Source organism: Ochlerotatus camptorhynchus, unplaced genomic scaffold (assembly GCF_037179485.1).
Source record: "Ochlerotatus camptorhynchus isolate MF236.1 unplaced genomic scaffold, CSIRO-AGI_Acam_v1.1 ptg000022l, whole genome shotgun sequence".
Lineage (NCBI taxonomy): Eukaryota > Metazoa > Arthropoda > Insecta > Diptera > Culicidae > Ochlerotatus > Ochlerotatus camptorhynchus.
The window spans coordinates 4,812,989-4,833,196 of record NW_027040514.1 but is presented as its reverse complement, the minus strand read 5'-3'; the positions used below and the strand labels follow the sequence as shown (position 1 = coordinate 4,833,196).

General features: G+C 43.7%; 1 protein-coding gene across 1 annotated transcript; it reads left to right on the top strand.

Moving 5' to 3' along the window:
* The first annotated feature begins 552 nt into the window (after window positions 1-552).
* Window positions 553-20,197, top strand: C901. Its single transcript, XM_065227624.1, has 4 exons — window positions 553-722; window positions 19,000-19,297; window positions 19,360-19,551; window positions 19,613-20,197. The coding sequence occupies exons 1-4, from the start codon at window positions 612-614 to the stop codon at window positions 20,131-20,133; spliced, it is 1,122 nt and encodes a 373-aa protein (XP_065083696.1). The 5' UTR covers window positions 553-611; the 3' UTR covers window positions 20,134-20,197.
* Window positions 20,198-20,208: the final 11 nt, after the last annotated feature.

The following is a 20,208-nucleotide window of genomic DNA, read 5'->3' as shown; positions in this document are numbered from 1 at the left end:
TGAGCCAAAAAGTTGAGCACGTTTCTTCGGGACCTTCTGGTCTCAGAACTACCTCTATGGTTATACATAGCGTCGGAAGAAATGCGTTTGAATCGCAAAATGATAAGCTGAATCAGTGTAAAAGAGATGTTCCTAATATATTTTAAACACTCAGAAATTTACCAACAAATTCATACAAACTTGCAATTCACATGGTAATGAAAACCTCGATGAAAACAATTCTGATAATTAAAAAAATATGACTACACTGAACGTTTTTCTAGCGATTGGAACATCAATTTTATATCAATATCATTGATTTCTCGATTTCATATTTCAACTGGACCAGATTACCCTGAAACTGACCTGGCAACGCTGAGTCATAACAACACGGATTGAAAGAAATTTCACCTAACCGTGCGCAGAGAAAACAGAGGTAACTCAACCCATGAGTGCAGTCTCTTGAGCTTTCCCTTGGTGAGGCACGATCAGTCTCGTTCCAGGTTCCCTCGGTGTCGGAACGCGTGCGGGTTTTTGTCCGGTAGAAAATTTAGAATCGAATCCGTTTTTTTTTCCCACGACACGTTTTGTAATAATTCCAATCGGATCGGATGCAGCAGCAGTGAGAGATAATGAGCAATAACTGCTACTATCAAATCATAATCGTCGCCGCCGTTGGAAGCATCTGCCTGCTGGTGACGGTAGCGGAAGCCGTTCGCTATGTGCCCAAATGGAAGAAACAGGTTGGGTCAAGAAGAAAGTTGAGCATTTGAGGAGTTTATTGAATATACCGACCGACGCTATTAGACCGGAGCTGCCCACTGCATTTCGGATCGGGTTTCACCTTTTCTACATTAGTGTGAACATAGACGATCGATCGATCGATCGACTCGGCCGTCGGTCGTTGCTATGTTTGTAATTATGCACAGCCTACGCTGACGCTGATGGTTGAGTAAGGTTCAGGAGAAATTTTGAATTTCACCGCGATCTAGATTGGCCGAATGATTTGGGAAAAGAAGACGGCGTCGTCGGCGTGGTGACTTGAATGCAGGGGCAACCGACTAACCGCATTTATGAGTGAAGTTGGAACCCGTTATGTTGTTGTTCGCTCGCGTAATAGTCGCTGCATGACTCGACTGAAGGAAAACCTAAATGGAGCGAAAGAAACAAATTACCAGAGCATCTGCTCTGATCTGCGAAGTGCTGAGTGAAAGAAGCAATTTTATGAAAGATCATTGGACGGGCAAGAATGTTATTGGTTCGAGCAAAGTGCGCTGCTGTTGGACACTTATTGCGAAAATATAGAAATGTACTGTTAGGTTTCCTGTTCTTGACAACCACTTCTCCTACCTGGACCTATTCGCTATTCGATGGTGAGCAGCTCGGAGCTTTGTGCCTTTTAAGCAAAAGTTGCTAATTGTTTGTTCAAATATCGTAATATTGAAGCTTTCGATGTGCATTAATCTGTGTGTACCATTAATGTGCCCATTTCTCCAAACGAATGTTGATGAGTCAAACATTGAAAAAACCGTTCGTTTGTGGTAGTCATAATGCAAATATGATTATTAAAAAGGATGGTCGGTTAATCCATTTGAATTTTTTTTTTTTTGTTAATTGCTTTATTTGTACAGGCTCATTCGAATAAACTTTACAGAGCCAAGTTATCATTTTCTTTATACATTATAAATGTCTTAAATCTAAAATTAAAGGATTGGAACCGATTACTCGCGGTCTTCTCGAGGTTAGTGGATGACAATAGTTTGGATCGGGAGAGGGAAAAGGAGATTTGGAATATGATTTATGATTAAAAAATTTCACTATTTCTAAAACAAATACTTAATCCTATCGACGTTATATCAACTCTGTAATTATACAATTATTACAGAAACAAATCTACAAAAAAAAAATACACACACACATACAAAACACAAACTAAACACAAGGTTAATCAAACTTACAATCTATAGTTAATATTCTTCAAGAAAACATATATGAGTTGCATAAACTCCAGATCGCGTCCAGCCAAAATATCCCGAACTGGAACATTAGGTTGTCTACCTCGAGCCCGAAGGGAATCGTACAACTCGGATCTGACTCCACGGTGCTCAGCACATGACCAAATAATGTGATCTGCGTCCTGGTAACCTTGTCCACATTCACAGAGATTGCTGTCCTTCAGCCCAACACGGAACAAGTGAGCGTTTAACGAATAGTGATTGGACATGAGGCGAGACATCATACGAATGAAGTCTCGACCCACATCCAACCCCTTGAACCATGAACTCTTCGACACCTTAGGGATGATCGAATATAGCCATCGTCCCAAACTCCCTTCACTCCACTTATTCTGCCAGCTGACGAGTGACTGTTGACGATAAATGAAGAAAAATTCATCGTAGGCGATTTGTCGATCGTAAATATCGCCTTCCATAGCGCCCACCTTAGCAAGTGAGTCAGCCATCTCATTGCCCGGAATCGAGCAATGAGATGGGACCCATGCAAAGGTGATGACAAAAGATCTTAAAGATAAAGCACTTAAAAGCTCTCGTATTTTCATGAGAAAATACGAGGAGTGCTTTACCGGCCTCATAGAGCGAATAGCCTCGACAGAACTGAGACTATCCGTAAAAATAAAATAATGATCTGGTGCAAGTGAGGCGATCGTTTCTAGCGTACAATGTATTGCCGCCAGCTCAGCAACATATACGGAACAAGGAGCTTGAAGCATTCGAGAGGCGCTATGAAATTCGTTATAAATACCAAAACCAGCGGACGCCTCTATTAGTGATCCATCTGTGAAGAACGATCTTGCGGAATCAACTTGGCCAAACTTTGCAGCGAAAATTGACGGACCAATCATGGAACGATGATGCTCTGGGATTCCGCGAATCTCTTGCGTCATTGATAAATCAAAATGAACAGAACTGTCGAAGTCGGAGAAGCAAACACGATAGGGATTATGCTGCGAAGGGCTGACATCCTGTGTTATGTACACGTAGTACAATGACATAAAACGAGTTTGAGGGTTTAGCTCAAGAAGCTTCTCAAAGTTTGCAATCACCAGTGGGTTCATAATTTCACAACGGGTGAGGAGCCTGAGGGACAATTCCGAAAACCGATCAGAGAGTGGCAACATGCCCGCTAACACTTCGAGACTCATCGTATGAGTCGAGTGCATGCATCCTAACGCGATACGAAGACAGTGATACTGGATCCGTTCCAGTTTGATGATGTGCGTTTTAGCCGCCGACTGGAAGCAAAAACTACCGTACTCTAAAACCGATAAAATCGTTGTCCGGTACAACGTTAGAAGATCTTGCGGATGGGCTCCCCACCACGTTCCGGTAATTGTTCGGAGAAAATTGATCCTTTGTTGGCATTTCCTCTTCAGATACTCAATGTGGGATCTCCAGGTGCATTTTGAATCGAACCAGACCCCAAGATATTTGAAGGACATAGAATGAGTGATCGGTTTACCCAAAAGTTGAAGCTTTGGTTGTGCTGGGCTATGCTTCCTAGAAAAAACGACCAACTCAGTTTTCTCCGTGGAGAATTCGATACCTAGCTGGATAGCCCAAGTAGACAAATTGTCTAAGGTATCCTGTAAGGGTCCTTGCAGGTCGGCCTCTCTGGGTCCTGTCATAGACACTACTCCGTCATCTGCAAGTTGTCTCAACGTGCAGTTGTCCCTTAGACAATTGTCAATTTCTCTGACGTAGAAATTATACAGAAGGGGGCTTAAACATGAGCCCTGGGGGAGACCCATGTAGCTAAATCGTGAATCTGTAGAGTTTCCATGAGAAAAGCTCATATGTTTCTCTGACAGCAAATTGTACAAAAAGTTATTAATTAATGGAGAAAGGCCACAAGCGTGGAGTTTGTCTGAAAGGACTTCAACCGATACTGAATCAAAAGCCCCCTTAATATCCAAGAAGACAGAAGCCATTTGCTCTTTATTAGCAAAAGCCAACTGAATTTCAGTTGAAAGCAACGCGAGACAGTCGTTCGTTCCCTTGCCCCTACGGAAACCAAATTGAGTATCTGAGAGTAGGTGGTTCAACTCAACCCATTTGTCCAGGCGAAAAAGGATCATTTTCTCCAACAATTTTCGAATACACGATAACATCGCGATGTTAAGATACGAATTGTGATCTGACGCGGGTTTTCCAGGCTTTTTAATGGCTATAACTCTCACCCGCCTCCAATCATCCGGAACAATATTAAGCTCCAGGAACTGACCAAACAAGTTCAACATGCGCCTCTTAGCGACGTCTGGGAGGTTCTTCAACAAGTTGAACTTGATTCTATCAGCCCCCGGAGCCGAATTGCCACACGAAAGGAGCGCGAGTGAGAGTTCCAGCATTGAAAAAGGCTGGCTGATCTCGTCTACCGAATTCGTCGTTTCGCGAGGAATCATCTGTGCCGGCACAGAATCAGGACATACTTTTCGCGCGAACTTGAGAATCCAACTATCGGAGTACTCCTCGCTCTCGTTGTTTGAAGACCGGTTACGCATCCTTCGCGCCGCATTCCAAAGCGTATTCATCGACGTTTCGCGCGATAATCCGTCCACGAATTGCCGCCAGTATCCGCGTTTCTTGGCTTTGATGAGGCTCTTGAGTTCGCGTTCAAGAGCCGAGTACGTTTCGAAATGTACGGGTGTTCCACGTTTCCGGAAAAGCTTAAACGCGTCGGACTTTTTACGATAAACCTCAGTGCATTGCTGGTCCCACCAAGGGGAAGGAGGTTTCCTACGGAAAGACGTTCCTGGAACCGGCCGAGTTTGAGCTTGAAGCGCGCTGTCCAAGATCAGATTGGAGAGGAAGTTATATTCCTCCAATGGTGGAAGCCCTTCTACCGACATTAGGGCATCTTCTATCACATTCTTGAACTTTGTCCAATCGATATTACGGGTAAGATCGTACGCGGCGACGTTAACGGGTTCCGACGGATTGAACCCACTGGCAACTGAAACTTTGATCGGCAAGTGATCACTACCGTGGGGATCTTGGATCACATTCCACGTGCAATCCAACGATAATGAGTTAGAGCAAAGTGTGAGGTCTAATCTACTTCCATTCGAGGATGGGCCAGCCAAACGTGTTACTTCTCCATTGTTAAGAATTGTCATATTAAAGCTGTCACAGAGGTCATATATCAAAGTAGAACGGTTGTCATCATACAGTTCCCCCCAGCCTGTACCGTGGGAATTCAAATCTCCCATAATCAACCGTGGAGCAGGAAGTACCGAACAGATATCTGAAAGTTGTTTGCGATTAACAACGGCTCTAGGAGGAATATAAACAGAAGCAATACAAAGGCTCTTACCTTTAATAATAGCCTGACATGCAACAACTTCAATACCTGGAAATTGTGGAAGATTCACTCTATAGAAGGAATGGCACTTTTTGATCCCCAAAAGTACCCCTCCTCCACGCGAATCCTCACGATCCAGTCGAATAATGTTAAAATCATAAAAAGGAAGATCGATATCTGAAGAGAGCCAAGTTTCACAAACAGCAAATGCATCACAATCATTATTGTGAATTAAAAACTTAAAAGAATCTAATTTAGGAATGAGGCTTCGACAATTCCACTGTAGAACAGTGATCAAATCCCCGACCTCGTTTGGAAAATTATCCATCGAAGGAAATGATTGCTGCAATGAGGGGCCACTTCAATGTCAATTGCTTCAAGAGGGTCTTCACAGAAGGAAGCATTGCCAGAACAATGCTTTTGAGAGGATCAGAAATATTGAGGTAATTGAGAATATCGTCCACAATTTTATCAAATGAGAACAACCCATATGAAGAAGGGGCTTCTGTTCTTAAAAATGGGCCATCAGGGGTTTTTGATGTCCCCGGGAGAGATGGAAAGTTCTGGTTATAGTCAGTTCTGCGGAAACCAGGAGGAGTTGAAACTTCCTTTTTTCCATCACTCCTTGATTTGGGCAAGCTGATTTGGGGTTCCTTATCTGCAACTTTCCGCGAACGGATGCGTTTTCGTTTCCGTGCAGAACCTTCCGGAAAACTGAAAGAAACTCCCTCCTCAGCCAAGTCAGAGTCAGACTCGTCATCAGACAAAACAGCAAAGGGATTTTTGTCGTTGGTTGGTGGTGTGGCTGTTTTTAGCATTGCTGCAAAAGACTGCCTGGAACGCTCCTTAAGAGAGCGTTCTAGTTTCTCCCCGCGTTGTTTGTATGCCGGGCACGATGAGAGACCATGAGGAGTTCCCTTACAGTACACGCATTTTGGTGCAGTGACTGTGCAGGCGCCATCCTCGTGCTTCTCCCCGCATTTGGAACAGCGTGCCTTGCTGCCACAGTGAGAGGCCGTATGTCCCAACTGTTTGCAGTTTTGGCAGTTCATGACCCGAGGAACAAACAAACGCACAGGTAGCCGAAGTTTTCCCAACTCGATGTAGTGAGGAAGGGCTGAACCAGAAAAGGTCACCCGAAACGAGTCTGTGGGGGTAAAGCTCTTTTTACCCTCGCTGAAAGATACTGAGTTCAGCTTCTGGACTTCCAGTATCTCAACCGTGGGAAGCAAGGGGTTCTTGAAACGGCCAACCGCTTGCTTCGCCAAGATCTCGGGGGTCAGACTCGCTTCGGTGACCACACCTTCGATCTCCACATTACGAGCTGGGATGTACACTCTATACTCGAGTGTAAAGAGCTGGGAGGCAGCAATCTCGTTAGCTTGTTTCAGGTTAGAGACGACAACGCGAAGTTTATTGTACCTCACCTTCGAGATTTCGGTCACGGCCGAGAACCGCTTCGTCAGATCATTAGTAATTTGCATTACATTCAAAGGTTTATTTTTGGGCTGAAAGTAAACAACCCACGGGCCAGTCGAGTATTCTGGGTAGGCTCGCGATCGGGGGCTTATCTGTCCCTGACCATTACCAGACTGAGATGACGAAGCAGGGATGGCATCATCTGATTTCTGGGATGACAGACGTTTTCGACCCTTCTTGCTATCGCGTGGCAAAGTGGTGTCATCTTCCGACAAAACGTCCATTTCGTCTTCCGACAAAATGTCCATTTTGCCGTACTAGTCGTGGGAGCGAAAAACGCTCTACCACTGCAACGATAATCAAAATTACTCGGACACAATACACGAGAAAAAAAAATACAAACACAGAAACACAAACTTAAAATTTAACTGATGGGAGAAAGAAAGAAACAAGAACAAAAACTTATCTGATAATCCTATACTACTACCACCGAGCGTTTACACAGCAGCAGCGGAGCGACGCGCAGCTTTGATGATCTTCGATCCGCGTGTGCGGGCGGTCTTCGTTGGTGTGTGCTTGTATGAAGCTCGGCACTCAGCTGAACACACGAGATGGATGAGCGGTTTGAATGTGAAGGCAGATGCTGACACTCGATGACGATGATCCGTGTGCACAGGTATGCGTGACCACGCACCGATGGTGCGCAAAATGGTTGGCGAATTGGCAATCGCAAAAACAATTTTCCTTCCGATGATGCCGAAAACACACTTTCTTCTCAGAAAAAAACTCAATTTTTGATAAATTTATCGGGAATTATGCCAGGAATCACTAAGCGAGAAAAAACTGATTATTTACGTCAGATAATAGCGAGAAAACTTCCAAATTAACGGAGCGCGAAACAAGTCGACCGTACTTCTTGCTAGGACGCAGTGAGATGTATCCATTTGAAATATAATGGGCACATTTTCACTTTCGTGAATTGACAATTTGCTTGGGTTCATTTGCATGCAGAAACACATTTGCAAAAACGGTGTTGTCTATGTTCGTCATATCGGAACGTGAAAAATGCCTGAAAATAAATTTAGCAATAAAACCAATTGATATGACAAATTGTCATGAAACATTACCCAGCATTTTCCGCAGGCTTAAAGAATTATCTGTCTTTATGTTGAACAAATCTTCTGAGCGTATTTTGTCCTAATTAGTTGAAATTGATGAGCAGTTCCACCTCAAATGATGAATCGATCTGATGCGATCTTCTCCGATTTGCATGATGCTAGTTGTATGTCCTGCACCAACATTAACATTTGAGCTAAAATTCGGCTATTATGAATGTAAATGGCGTATTTGATATTTTACAACGAATTAACCCGAAAACGTAACACTCAATCGAAATGATATATAGCAGGACAAATATACACGGTAACAAATTTCTAGTAATTTTGAGCAAAAACAAAAAGTTGAACACTTAAGCAACAAAAAAAGGCCATCTTGAATATTTCTCATTAAAAAGCTTATGAGTAAATGCTATCTTCTGTGAAATTTTCAAGTTGGACGCTTATAAATTTACAACAATCATAGAACAACAACTTTTGCACAATTTTTTGAACTTGTCGTCCATGGGTTTGAATATTCCAAAAATTTGCAAATTTGCATAGCCACTCCTCCAAATAAGAGCGTAAATCTTGAAGTTGACTTCCCGCTCATCACGTCTCCTGCCCAATCCACGTCCGTGAAACCGACCAGGTCTCCTGTCTCTCCAGTGAATTGCAACTTCCAAGACTTCGTGCCAAGCAGGTTGCGCACCACCCTCTTTGCGGCCATCCAATCAGCTCGTGTAGGACTACTGACTCGACGACCCAAAATCGATGTGCTCACTGAAATGTATAGAGCAACGTCCCAACCAAGCTTCGGTACATCGAAAGATCTTCTAACTTCTCTTCACATTCCAGCTTCAAAAACCCTTCGTCCATCGGGGTAGATGCATATTTTGCATCTGACATTTCAAATCGAGCTGCCAACTTGTCTATGTATCCACGCAAACTCAAGCTGTATCTGCCTTTATCACGCTGGATTTCCACACCCAGAAAGTATTTTAGCTCTCTCAGATTTGTAATATCCGAATGCTTCTTAAATTCCTTGAAAATCCGCACAGTAACAGCTTCATCAGCGCATCCCAGAACGATGTCGTCGACATACATTAGCAAATATGCTAACTTGCCGCCGAATGACTTCATGTATGGGCATGCATCAACCGAACTTTGACGGAATCCCATTCGAATCAGAATGTCATGCAGTCGTCGATTCCAGCATCTGGCACTCTGTTTTAGGCCATAAATAGGGGAATTTACGTATTCTCGGCAACCTAAGCAGCGACCTTCTTTCTATAGCCTTTTTCTCAAAGGAACGCACACATATGCAGTATTGGTTTGTTTACAATCTTTTGCTGCCAGCTGCTCTAACAATTTCAGTCGAAAGAATTGTCAAAAACTGTTTTGAAACGCTTTTACAAAGCTCCAATCTTCTCTAGTGAGAGCGAGTATTGTCGGCAACCAGTTTTTCTTCGGCAACCGTTCCATTTGAACTGCATGTAAATCTGCTGTTCTATTATCGGCAACTCGAAATCAGCTACAATTTGAAGTGCGTGTGTTGCATTTCAAGAAAACCTTGCTAGATTGCTTTTTCTCAGTGGTAAAAATATAGTCAAATTGAAGCTGAAAGCATAAAGAATCGTTTGCATGCATTCAGCGAAGTGTTTTCGTAAGAAAATCCAGTGAAAATAGTGTTTCAATTTGGGTTGCCGAAAATAGTCTGGCATGCCGAAGCCGTCATTCCCCTACTACGTTTAAGACAACAAATTTGATTTTCCTTTCCTGCCTTCACGAACCCAGGAGGTTGACGCATGTAAGGCTCCTCCCGAAGCTCGTGCAGATATGCAGTTTTGACATCAAGATGCATCATAGGTATGTTATTCCTGCTCGCAATGGCAAGTAGGCCCTGAAACGAAGCTTGGCTGGTAACAGGTGCAAGTACTTCCTCGAAGTCCACCCCAAATTGCTGTGAAAAACCCTGTGCAACCTGTGCCTTGTACTGAATATTCTCTCCCGACGCATCGTACTTCAATTTGTACACCCATTTGCTGCCGTTAGCTTTTCTTCCAGCGGGCAAGTCTGTCAACTCCCATGTCCCATTTACACCTTGGCTTAACATCTCCTCATGCATGGCTTTCTCCCAATCAGCAGCTCTGTTTGACCTTCTTGCTTCTTGTACGCTTTGCGGTTCTGTTCTTCCAACAATCAATACGAAACTAACGATTTTAAATTGGCTCACTACTTGACTAGCCTATTGGTCCCAAGCAAATCGATTAACGTACCCCATTCTAGTCAAAATTCTAGTACTACACTATGTTTGCTTTGATTCGCTATGAAAGTTTGACAGATAAAATTAGGGGTTCGTGGATTTTCCTATGTTTCGAGGGGTGTATCGATTAGCTTGGGACCGAAAATAGTACCAGAGCTGAGCCAAAAAGTTGAGCACGCTTCTTCGGGACCTACTAGCATAAGCATAGAGGTAAGTCTAAGACTAGTAGGTCCCGATGCGAACTTTCATAGTGAATCAAAACAAACATAGTGTAGTACTAGAATTTCGACTAGAATGGGGTACGTTAATCGATTTGCTTGGGATCAATAGGCTAGTCAAGTAGTGAGCCAATTTTAATTCGGTAGTTTCCACTGGTTGGTTGATTGGCATGGTTTACACGTTCAATTCGCGTTCAAGTCAGTTGAATTCAACTGACTTGATCAATTGACTTGCCCTGTCTAAACCCAGCTTTACTAACGGGAGCCCATCTTATAGTACGTTCAGACTACAGATTTATAACATGTTATAGCGCTATCTTGATGGTGGTTTCTGTGTTGCAATTATTTGACAACCGTTATAACATGTTATAACTCTCCAGTCTGTACAGCGTTTTATATGTGGCCCACTTAAAATTTTTGAATTTGACTGTATCTATAATAAACGGGAATGAGAATGCATCAGAAAAATTGCTGAGCTTTTAAATCTGGTGATCCGCTAAAAATCTGTTTCGGGTTGCTATTTTGCTTGAATGTTCCGAGCTGCTTCGAGTCAAAGTCACTTGCTCTGTTTACGTTTTGTGGTTCAGCTCAGTCGCAGAGTTCAGTTAAACGTGTTTTGTTAAGATGGACAGCAGCATACGAATTTGTGAGAAGTTCCAAGGAAACTTTCAGAAAGTTCTTAGAGAACTTGTGGAACGTTCCAAGGGAACTTGTCGGAAGTACCAACGGAACTTGTCGGAAGTTCCAAAAGGAACTTGAATGAAGATTCAAGGAAAATTGAAGATGTTTTTAGGGAACTTGTCAGAAGTTCTAAGGAAGCTTGTCGGATGTTCTAAGGGAACTTTTCGGAAGTTCCAACGATACTTGTTTCAAGGTAAAGATGTTCCGTGAACTTCATGTTTCATGAACTTTACTGCAATTCCTTAAACTACTTTTAAGTTCTGTAAACTTTTGTTAAATTTCATGAACAATTCTCGGTTATCACGGTGACGATTTTCCTAATAGCGATGAACCGGATCTTTACTCGTTTGCCACTCAACATACACATTCTCGTCTATGCGGATGACATGCTAATTGTGGCAACCGGCCTCACCATCGCAAGGACCCGCATCCAAGCACAAGCAGCTGTATCGGCAGTTGCCAAATGGGCGGCCTTAGCCGGGTTCCAACTCTCAGCAGCAAAGAGTATCGACTGTCACGTCTGCGCTTCTGGTCACCGAGTCGGCGGCACTTCATTCAACCGATCCCCCTGAAAAAAAAAAACGATGCGCATCTTGGGCGTTCTAGTTGATCGACACTTAACCTTCACGCAACACTTCCAGAGCGTTAAGGATAGTTGCAAGACCCGCATAAACCTTATCAAACCAATCTCACTGCCGCACGGCACCAACAACCGCGCTTCCGGCTGCATGTAGCCAAGGCAGTTATTGACAGCCGTCTACTTCACGGCCTGGAGCTCACCGCAATGGCCAAGGACAAACTGTTGCAAGTCCTTGCACCGGTTTGCAATGGCTACATCCGGGTAGTTTCAGGTCTCCTGCCCTCGACGCCGGCCGACACAGCCTGTGCTGAAGTCGGGGTACTTCCTTTCCGGTTTCGAATCGACACCGCAGTCGCCATCAAAGCGGCTGCCTACATGGCAAAAACATCGAGTAACGAATGGATCTATCTCCTCGAGGAGGGGAACAGAATCCTCCGTACAGCAGCCAAAACCGACCTCCCCCCAATAGCCAAGAGCCACTGGTTGGGAGGAAATAGTTGGCAATCGAGATCATTAAACATCGAAAGCCAGTTTAGGGCAGGAGACAACTCGGCGGCGCTCAGACATTCCGTCGCGGAAATGCTAAACTTCGGGTACCCCAGGCATATGCACCGTTTTACGGACGGGTCCAAATCGCACACCGGAGTTGGGATAGGCATTTTTGGGAAAGATCTCGCCAACGAGCTTGAGCCTACCCCCAATAAAAAATTTGAGCTGAATAATGGCTAAATAAGCGGTTTTTTAGCTGAAAAAGCATATTTTTGTCTGAATAAGCTCTTATTACGCTTCCAATGTTTGTTGGGTACAACCACCACAATGCTCTGTTTTTTTTTTCAGCAGAGGCAGCGGCGATTTTCGAAGCAGCAATCACACCATCCGACCGACCAGTCGTAATCCTTACTAATTCACACAGCGTAATTTCTGCTCTCCGGTCCAACATGCCCACTCATCTGTGGATGCAGGGGATCATCAGACATGACCCCCCCCCCCCCCCCCCACCAACACAGTATTCGCTTGGGTTCCGGGGCATTGTGGCATCACTGGCAACTCCGACGCTGACAGACTGGCCGTGGCGGGACCATATGGTGCCAGATACACCGATGAAGTTCCCCTTCCGGACATCAAGCGATGGGTCGAAACTTCCATGCAGGCTAGGTGGCAAGAGGAATGGTTGGCAAACCAAGCACCCCTTCTAAGGAAAATCAAGGAGAGCGCGCGTCCATGGAAGGACCTTGAGAACCTGAAGGAGCAACGAGTCATCTCCAGGCTTCGCACAGGTCACACCCGGCTCTCACACGATTTCGGCGGAGGAGTTTTCAGCAAGGCCTGCGTCGTCTGTAATATTCCAGCCACCGTCGAGCACATCCTCTGCGTGTGTCCAAAGTACGAGCTCGTACGGCAACACTACGGCCTTTTGGGGAATATCGGTGACATACTGGGCGACGAACCTTCGATCCTGGCTTCCCTGATCTCCTTCCTGAAGGACGCTGGTTTGTTTTTCAATGTTTGATTCCTTCCTTTCGGCCGTCGAAGCATCTCTACCGGACGGGGGCACCACCCTCCACTGTGGAGATCTGCCTTGTTCAGATTAGTCAATAAGTTAACTCAATGTTTAGTTTGTTCTTCTGTGTTTTCCAAATTTTAAATGTCGTCCAACCAAAACTCTGTAAATTCCAACTGTGTTTTTTCCCAAGGCAGGCCTTATACCTCTGATATTTTTCCTGCAAAGAAAAAAATATAAAACAAATTACCGAACAGGGAAACCGTGATTAAGTGTGTAATTTCCGCAAACTACTCGCTGCAGCGCTGGCATCAGATCACTTTGATTTTTCTATATCTAAATAGAGCTGGAATTAGGGCGTAACATCTTTTGTAAACAATAACACCAACGGGTAGGGGAAGAGTTCCCCTACCTGACGGTTATGTTGGTTTGCGTGGGCGTGCCTTGAGTTTCAAGAAATCATCGATAGAAGTCATTGTTTACAAAGGCTGTTACGCCCTAATTCCAGCTCTATCTAGATATATTATGTTTACCTTCTATGCAATATTGTTAGCGACTAAACGAGCAAACTTGTTTTTCACAAGAAGCCCGAGAGATGTTCAAGAAAAACTTATTCAAAGAGTTACGTCTGTTTATCTGGGAGGGAGCTGTACCAGTGGAAAGTACCAGTCAGAGAAAATCCGAAGGAACTTCAGGCAAGCCTCAAGGGGCTATTTGTAATATCCATTGGAATGCTTGGAGCGAACTTTTGGGCAAGTTCGATGGAACTTCTGGAATATTTGTTAGGAACTTTTTGAAATTTTCGGGGAAGTTATGGATAGTTTCGAGGCTTTAGGAAAAAATTAAGTGGACTTCTGAGAAATTCGAAGAAATTCTTAGGGAACTTTAGGTATTTTCCGAGAGCCATAAGGAAGTTCAACGAGACACACATATTCTCTAATCGTTTCGAAACAGATTTCTCATCTATTTTTTTATTTGTATGGCAAATCCGTTTTGAATAGAATACACAATAGGAGTGAGAGATTATCAGATCATCCAGAAAAACTTTAGGCTTAAAGCAACGATGGGAACTTCTAGAAAGCTTCAAATGTTCTCATCAGGATTCGGAGGATACTTGAGAAAAGCTCGAAGAAAAGCTACGATAACACTTTAAGAACCTTTCGAGGACACTTCTGTCAAGTTCCGAGGAAACTGCATGGATGTTCCGAGGGTGCTTCAGGAAAATTAAGAGTGAACTTCAGAGCAATTCCGAGTGAAATTGAGCGAAGTTCTGAAGAAGCTTCAGGTATCTGTCGAGAGCTTTAATGACATTCTGAGTGAACTTCACAGAGCATCCGACAGTTCGAAGCGAAGCGAAAATCTCATACATAATACTAAATTTTTCACCAGCGTGAAAAACGCAATTGGCAAATTTTTCACTTCGCTTTGAACTGTAAACAGATACGATCCAGCGAAATCTAATGTTGTGGGTCGCATCTTTTTCGCGTACGTTTATTTATTTTTTGTGCATGCAGCGCCCGTGAAAAGAGCAGCAGCTAAGCGAAAAGTTGACGTTTCGGGAGAGCGTATCTGTCAGATTTTCACTTCACCAGAGGTGTTAACTGATCGATTTCGTTTCACATGAACTGTAAACTGCGAAAAAAGGAAACTGGAAAATGTTCCACAAACATTTTTTCACAACCTTTTTCGCTAGCAAAATTTCATGATTTTTCGCGTGCTTCAAATTTCGTTTCGCTTTGATCTTTATACTAGGCTTTAAAATAGAAACCAACAAGAATCACCAGTGGGAGAATGGGGTCCTAAGTTAATATCCAGGAGAGCAACTCTATCTACGATGCAGTAAAAATTGTGTTTTGCTGTGGTTAGCTGCGCGCACGCTGAATAGATAGAAAGAAAATTCAGTGCCAACATTTCAAAGGGGTGTAATTGCATTTGTAAACAATGGCTTTAGTCGTCGATTTCTCGCGAATGAAAGCTCACTCATGAAAATGAATGACACCAGCACGCAGAGGAATGTTTCCTGTATCAGCTAGCATTTGTAATTTGGATGTGTGGGTTTTCATTTGCGAGAAATCGACGTCTAAAGCCATTGTTTACAAAAGCAATTACGCCCCTTTGAAATGTTGGCACTGAATTGATGACGATTTTGAAGATTTCCTATGCAAGTAGATGCGAGAAATGAAAGAAGATTTTTCGAAGATTTTTCGAAGATTGATTCACTAGTGTGAGATTTTTGGAGCATCTAGAATTGAAATTTAGATGTGTCGCCCCCCTTGGTTAATATAGCAATAAGTTGATCCAAGGCTGTGTTCCATTTTGTGGATTTTTACTTAAATTTGATAGATGGAAAAATTTTAAATAAAGGGTGATACGGTCAAAATTTGGTCAAGGGAAAACGCGTGTAAATCGGTGAAATCGTTTATTTAAAAAATCAAATTAAATTTCTTTTTCAAGTTCAATTAGTATAAAATTCAGGAAAAATATTCAGTTAGGCTTCCGCTTTTCCAAATCCGAATTGCCGGGCCTTACGCTTGACCCCTGCCATCAGATTTTGTACAGCCACCTTGTCCACCTTCTTCGCCGCAGAAAGCCAGTTTGCCTTGAACTGCTGCTCGCCCTTAGCAGTTTTTTTGGTCTTCTTTAGGTTCCGCTTGACAATAGCCCAGTATTTCTCAATTGGGCGGAGCTCTGGCGTGTTGGGAGGGTTCTTGTCCTTGGGAACCACCTGCACGTTGTTGGCGGCGTACCACTCCATGGCCTTTTTACCGTAATGGCAAGATGCCAAATCCGGCCAAAACAGTACGGAACAACCGTGTTTCTTCAGGAAAAGCATCAGACGTTTATTCAAACACTCTTTCACGTAAATTTCTTGGTTGACTGTCCCGGAAGCTATGAAAATGCTGCTTTTCAAGCCACAGGTACAGATGGCTTGCCAAACCAGATATTTCTTTGCGAACTTTGACAGTTTCATGTGCTTGAAAACATCTGCTACCTTTCCCCTTCCTTTTGCCGTATAAAACTCCTGTCCCGGAAGCTGCTTGTAGTCGGCTTTGACGTAGGTTTCGTCGTCCATTACCACGCAGTCAAACTTCGTCAGCATCGTCGTGTACAGCCTCCGGGATCGCGCTTTGGCCGTCGTATTTTGTTTATCATCGCGATTTGGAGTCACTACCTTCTTGTAAGTCGATAGTCCGGCTCGTTTTTTGGCTCGATGCACGGTTGTAGACGATACACCCAGCTTATTTGCGGCATCTCGGAGAGAGAGGTTAGGGTTTCGCTTGAAACTACCGGCAACTCTCTTTGTCGTCTCAGCGGCTTCCGGTTTTCGATTTCCCCCCGATCCAGACTTCCTGGCTGTCGACAAACGTTCCCCAAACACTTTAATTACATTTGTAACGGTTGATTTGGCAACTTTTAGCGATTTTGCCAACTTTGCGTGCGAGTAGCTCGGATTTTCGCGATGCGCGAGCAAAATTTTGATACGCTGCTCTTCTTGCTTGGACGGCATTTTGACAACTGAAGAGTGAATTCCAAAATCAAAATAGGAGCAACATTCTACACACACACACCTTCAAAATGAGGGGTGTTCAGGTTTTTTAAATGCAAAATTGAAAGAAATACCACAGACAAACAGACATAACACATTGAATATTTCTCACTGTAAAACATCGTCGCTAAAACATAACCGCCATCTGTTGAATACACAGTGGTGGGTAGTACACTGAACAGATGGCGGTAGTGTGTAAACGTCAAACGCAAGGGAATTGACTATGCGCGCCACAGGTGGTGGTACTACCAACTACGATACTTTTAAATTGACCGTTAAATGCTTGTTCGATGAACAATTTGCGAGTGTTATGTCTGTTTGTCTGTGGAAATACGTCAAGTTGATATTGACCAAATTTTGACCGTATCACCCTTTAAACCTGCTATACTTGCAAACTTATTTCTGACAGACAAGGAATCAATTTTGAAAGACGCTTTCTCGAAAATCGGCCGATCAACACTCATGCCAGGATGATTCTTGGCATCATAAAAAAATAATTTTCTTTATTCCCTTAAGGTTCAATTTACTTTGATGCTTTTTGGAAAATTTCAAAAGCAGTTTTTTCCGAAGTATTATTTCAGATTGCAAAAAGCTCGCACTATTCGATTCCTTTTGATATTTTACACAAAATGACGCGAGCTTTTTGCAATCTAAAATAATGCGTCAAAAAAAACTGCAGATAATGCATAGGCTAACTGTCAAAAAACCCGAAAACGTATCTATTGTGCGCCGGCCTTAAGCGTTGGCCTGTTTCCATCCATGTGGTGTGATATGCTGATTCCTGTCGCCAGGTGCCTCGTGCATGAAGTCGAATACGGGGATGTTGTTGAGTCAGCGTCTAGGCCACGGTCGGTTGGTTGGTGGACGTGGGTAGAGCTTCGGTATGTCCATAACTCAACAACAGAGGGATTTTCGAATATCTTAATTTATTTTCGAAGTGTCAAATCTAAATGAAAATTTTCCAAATGGAACACAGCCCAAGAGACGTTTCTCAGTGGAACTGACAGCTAGAAATCTAGAGTGTGTGAGTGATCTGGTGTTAATGGTGCTGAATGTCAACATAAACAAAGCAGAAATTCATATGAGAATAAATTGCAAGTTCTACTGTGATATGTCCAAAGTTCTTAGACTCTGAACCATTTGGTGGATTATTTTAACTTTTGGTTAAAATTTGACAGATGAAAAGTTATCGATTAACCCTGCTATCCGAGCCTCGATCCGAGCATGGTTATTTCTGACAGACAAGAAGTTAAATTTTGACAACCATGGCTCGAAAACCGGTCGATCGACAGCACGGGGATTTTCGAACATAGAAAATAACTTTCAAAATGTCACTTTTAACCACGAGTTAAATTTAATTCGGCAAATGGTTCACAGCCAAAAGTCAGCTGATCGCAACAGTCTCGTGGACAGCCTTATCTAGGCTCTGAACCATTTGGTGGATTATTTTAACTTTTGGTTAAAATTTGACAGATGAAAAGTTATCGATTAACCCTGCTATCCGAGCATGGTTATTTCTGACAGACAAGAAGTTAAATTTTGACAACCGTGGCTCGAAAACCGGCCGATCGACAGCACGGGGATTTTCGAACATAGAAAATAACTTTCGAAATGTCACTTTTAACCACAAGTTAAATTTAACTCGGCAAACGGTTCACAGCCCTAGAAAGAGCGCTACTGATATTTTCAGCAGTTTCGATGACTGGATCTGATTCAGCTGAAGATGCCGATTAGAGCACCTCCATGAGAGTCATTATCGCTATCGCTATTATAACCAACCCCCTGCAATGAGATCCAGCCCTAGGGTCCGAGTTCTTCTCTGCACTGCTTTTTCCAAGACTACGTATCCTCTGCTAGAGCATCTTGGAATTCCACACTCCGAAATACGCTCATATAGTTCGCTTAACCAAGAAATCGTTGCAATTACACTGCGTTTCTTTATAATGCACTTCGGATTGGTTCAACTTGATCCCTGTAGCGTTCTAATAGAGCATCCAGATTTTTTTCAGTCCTTGTAGCGCTTGGAACAGCATTTGCTGGAAAATTTCCTGTGAGCACGGTAGTCTGAAGGGCAGCCTCTTCCAGACAAATCTGCCAGGGTCCAGAAAGCCGTTAACTTACTGCTTCTATCATTCAGTTCGACATGTTTGGAGATGTTCTAATGACTACTAAAAGATCTGGACGCTTTCGGCGGTCAATAGGTTATCTAAAAGCTCTTGAGAAATAGAATTTTCTTAAGTTCTTGAAAGTTGAGTGTACCGGAATCTCCTGGATATTTTTTAGTTTCAGATATTTCTGCAATTTTGTAGTTGTAGGATCTTGGATTTCAACAAAATAACAGTTAAACTGCAAATCTACTAAATTACTAGCCACTCAAACCACCCTCCCTCCCGCCCAGGCCTGCGAGATCCCCAACGCGCAGAACGAATACTCACACTACGTGTGCGATGACAATGGCGACGTCAAGTGCCTGCCGGGATGGACCGGAGATCTGTGCGATGTCCCTATCTGCAAGAAAGGTTGTGACCCGATGAATGGATACTGCAAGCGGCCGCACGAGTGTCGCTGCAAGCTGGGCTTCTACGGTGACAACTGCAACCGCTGTATCCCGCTGCCTGGTTGCCAGCACGGAGGTTGCAAGGTGTCATTCGAGTGCGTCTGCCACAAAGGCTGGGATGGCATCTTCTGCTCGGAACGTTCGTATACTTTATCACTATTATTGAATATTGAGTAATCATCACCAACCTGATAATTTCAGCAATCTGCCGCGAGGACTGCCATCCATCGCGCGGATACTGCGAGTCTCCTGGTGAATGTCGTTGCCGACTTGGCTGGGCTGGTGCCACGTGTCGCGACTGTCAAGTGCTCCCAGGATGCATGCACGGAACGTGTACTAAGCCACTGGAGTGCAAATGCCTTCCCGGATGGACCGGAATCCTGTGTCAGACTCGTAAGTCCCCAGCTTATTTTCTTCCAAGAATAAGCATCATTCTAGTGAGTTTCCGTTACAGCCATCTGCACCAAGAACTGCAACCGTGAACACGGCTACTGTAGACGCCCAGGTGAGTGCCGCTGCCGCGTGGGATGGATGGGTACCGAATGCAGCAAGTGCCATCCCTATCCGGGATGCAAGAATGGCGATTGTCGTAGGCCTTGGGAATGCAACTGCAGACCCGGCTGGGGAGGAATGCTTTGCGATGAGGAGCTGAACTACTGCGAGAAGAATCCAAACACGTGTCAAAATGGCGGAAAGTGTACATCGTTGATAAAGGACGACGGTAACTTCAAATGCGAATGCCCGTCCGGTTACAAGGGGAAAAACTGCGAGACTCTACCGCCATCGATGATGACCACTTCGTCGTCGACGACTACCACGGCGGCCACGACCAGCAGCACGTCGGAAATGACTACGGATGAACACGAACAAATGACCAACCTGAGGCTACAAATCGGCAACGTGACCACGCAGTTTCCCGGTGAAGACTATCTCAACGAAGAATACAGCGCGGAAGATGTTGACAACGAAGCCTAAAATGGAAATCGATCGACTTTCGAAATGAGCATTTATTTATTACCTTATTTAACTTATTTATTTGAAAATAAATTA

Bases quoted from the DNA above. Each gene is read 5' to 3' on its own strand.
- C901 (XM_065227624.1), top strand. From the start codon at position 612: ATGAGCAATAACTGCTACTATCAAATCATAATCGTCGCCGCCGTTGGA. The intron at 723-18,999 runs GTTGGGTCAAGA...CCTCCCGCCCAG, and splicing joins TGCCCAAATGGAAGAAACAG to GCCTGCGAGATCCCCAACGC. The intron at 19,298-19,359 runs GTTCGTATACTT...TGATAATTTCAG, and splicing joins TGGCATCTTCTGCTCGGAAC to CAATCTGCCGCGAGGACTGC.